General features: G+C 48.9%; 1 protein-coding gene across 1 annotated transcript in view; it reads right to left on the bottom strand.

The window, feature by feature from the left end:
* LOC106814836 (PH domain leucine-rich repeat protein phosphatase 1-like) overlaps window positions 1-2,278 on the bottom strand; it is a gene marked incomplete at both ends in the record, with an annotated part of 19,111 nt that overhangs the window by 3,582 nt on the left and 13,251 nt on the right. The window contains 1 exon segment of the mRNA XM_014819195.1: window positions 1,940-2,131. Coding sequence (XP_014674681.1) covers window positions 1,940-2,131 — 192 coding nt within the window.

Genomic DNA, 2,278 nt, shown 5'->3' with positions numbered 1-2,278 from the left:
TTCATGTATGATAATAAGGAGCAAAGACCGGCACTCACCCACGGACGACTGTCTCTACTTCTTAGCACCCATCGCCGCCGCCCGTCTCGCGCTGTTCTCAGAGTCCGCTGCAGGCCTCCGCGGACCGCGCAGCCGCATCGCCCGCTCTCGCCCGCGCCTTCACCTCCCGCCAGTGCGGACGCACCGCCGTAATGCTTTCATGGCGCACCCGCAGGAACGACCTCGGCCTACTCCACGCCTCGACACAGCGACTCGAGGGTGGAGACACGCAAGAAGTGAGTTCACGTGTGTGTGCGTGTGTGTGTGTGTAGGTGTTGTGTGTGTGTGTGTGTGTGTGTGTGTGTGTGTTGTATGTGTGTACTGTATTGCTGTGTGTGGCTGCTGTGTGTGTGTGTGTTGCTGTGCTGCTGTGTGTGTGTGTGTGTGTGTGCTGTGTGTGGAAGGGGGCGCGCGCCGCCGTGGTGTGTCGTGTGTGATGTTATGTTGTGTGTGTGTGCTGTGTGTGTGTGTGTGTGTGGTGTGTGTGTGTGGTGCTGAGTGTTGTATGTGTGTGTGTCGTGCTGTGTCGCTTTGTGCGTGTCTGTGTGCTGTCGTGTGTGTGTGAGTGCTGTGTTCGTATCGTGTGTGTGGCGTATATTGTGTGTGTGTGTGTGTGTGTGTGTGTTGTGTGAGTGTGTGTATGTGTGGTGTGTGGTGTGGTTAGTGTGTGTGTGTGTGTGTGTGTTGTGAGTGTGTGTGTATGTGTTGTGTGTGTGTGTGTGTGTGTGTCGTGTGTGTGTGTGTGTGTGTGTGAGTGGTGTGTGTTATGTATGTGTGTGTGGGGTGTGTGTGTGAGTGTGTGTGTATATGTGTGTGTGTCGTATCTGTGTGTGTGTGTGTGTGTTGTTGTGGTGTGTCGTCTGTGTGTGTGTGTAGTGGTCGTTCTCGTCGCTCGTGTGCTGTGTGTCGTGTGTGTGTGTGTGTGTGGTGTGTGTCGTGTGTGTGTGTGTGTATGTGTATGTATGTATGTGGTGGTTGTGTGTCGCGCCGGCGCGTGTCGTGCTCATGCTATTCCGGAGCGCCTCACTGCTCTGTCATGTATGTATTAATGTAGTATGTATGTATGGTATGTATGTATGTATGTATGTCATGTATGTATGGTATGTATGTATGTATGTAATGCGATGTATGGAATGTATGGATGTCTGGATTATGGAATGTATGGATTGTATGTATGTATGTTATGTATGTATGTATGTATTGTATGTATGTATGTAAGTATGTATGTAGTATGTATGTATGTATGTATTATGTAATGTATGTATAGTATGTATGTAATGTATGTTATGTGTGTGTATGCATGTGTAATGTATGCATGTGTATGTATATGTATGTATGTATGTATGTATGTAATGTATGTAATGTATGTATGTATGTATGTATGTATGTAATGAGTATGTATGATAGTATGTATGTATGAGTATGTAGTATATGTAATGTATGTATGTATGTATGTATGTTAGTGTATGTATGTAATGTATTAATGTATGTATGATGTATGTATGTAATGTATGTATGTAGTTATGTATGTATGTATGTAGCATGTATGTATGAGTAATGTATGGTATGTAGTGGTGTGTGTGTGTGTGTGCCGTGTGCGCGCGTGTGTGTGTGTGTGTGCTGCCGCGTGTGTGTGTGTGTGTGCGTGCGTGTGTGTGGTGTGTAGTTAATGTATATGTTAGTTAGTGTGCATATAACTATTGCACAGGCTTCACTAGAATGGATGACGTCACGGTAGCGATGGATGACGTCACGGTCGTGATGGATGACGTCACGGTAGCGATGGATGACGTCACGGTAGTGATGAATGACGTCACGGTCGTTATGGATGACGTCATTGCCTTTAAGGGTTAATTCGGGTAGGTTGCCTGTAATCGAATTTACCTGCAATTAAGCTTACCTGTGCGCGGTGAGCAGCGTGTATTTCAGGTAGCGTTCGCTCGTCAGCGGATGATTCATCTCGTCACGCATGATGGCGGGTAGCTTCTCCTGCAGCAGCAGCGGCGCTTCGTTGTTCCTGCCGCCGTCGCACATAGCGAACAGTCCCTCGTCGCTGCCGTACTGCTGCAGCCGCACCTGCGTTATACACAGCCTGCAAGCACGCACGCACGCACGCACGGGGTTAGGTATGCACGCACGCACGCACGCACGCGGTTAGGTATGCACGCACGCACGCACGCACGCACGCACGCACGCACGCACGCACGCACGCGGTTAGGTATGCACGCACGCACGCACG

The sequence above is a fragment of the Priapulus caudatus genome, unplaced genomic scaffold (genome assembly GCF_000485595.1).
Source record: "Priapulus caudatus unplaced genomic scaffold, Priapulus_caudatus-5.0.1 Scaffold988, whole genome shotgun sequence".
NCBI classification, from domain to species: Eukaryota; Metazoa; Priapulida; class Priapulimorpha; order Priapulimorphida; family Priapulidae; genus Priapulus; species Priapulus caudatus.
Note: the sequence above shows the minus strand (reverse complement) of the source record. Positions and strands in the feature narration are given on the sequence as shown.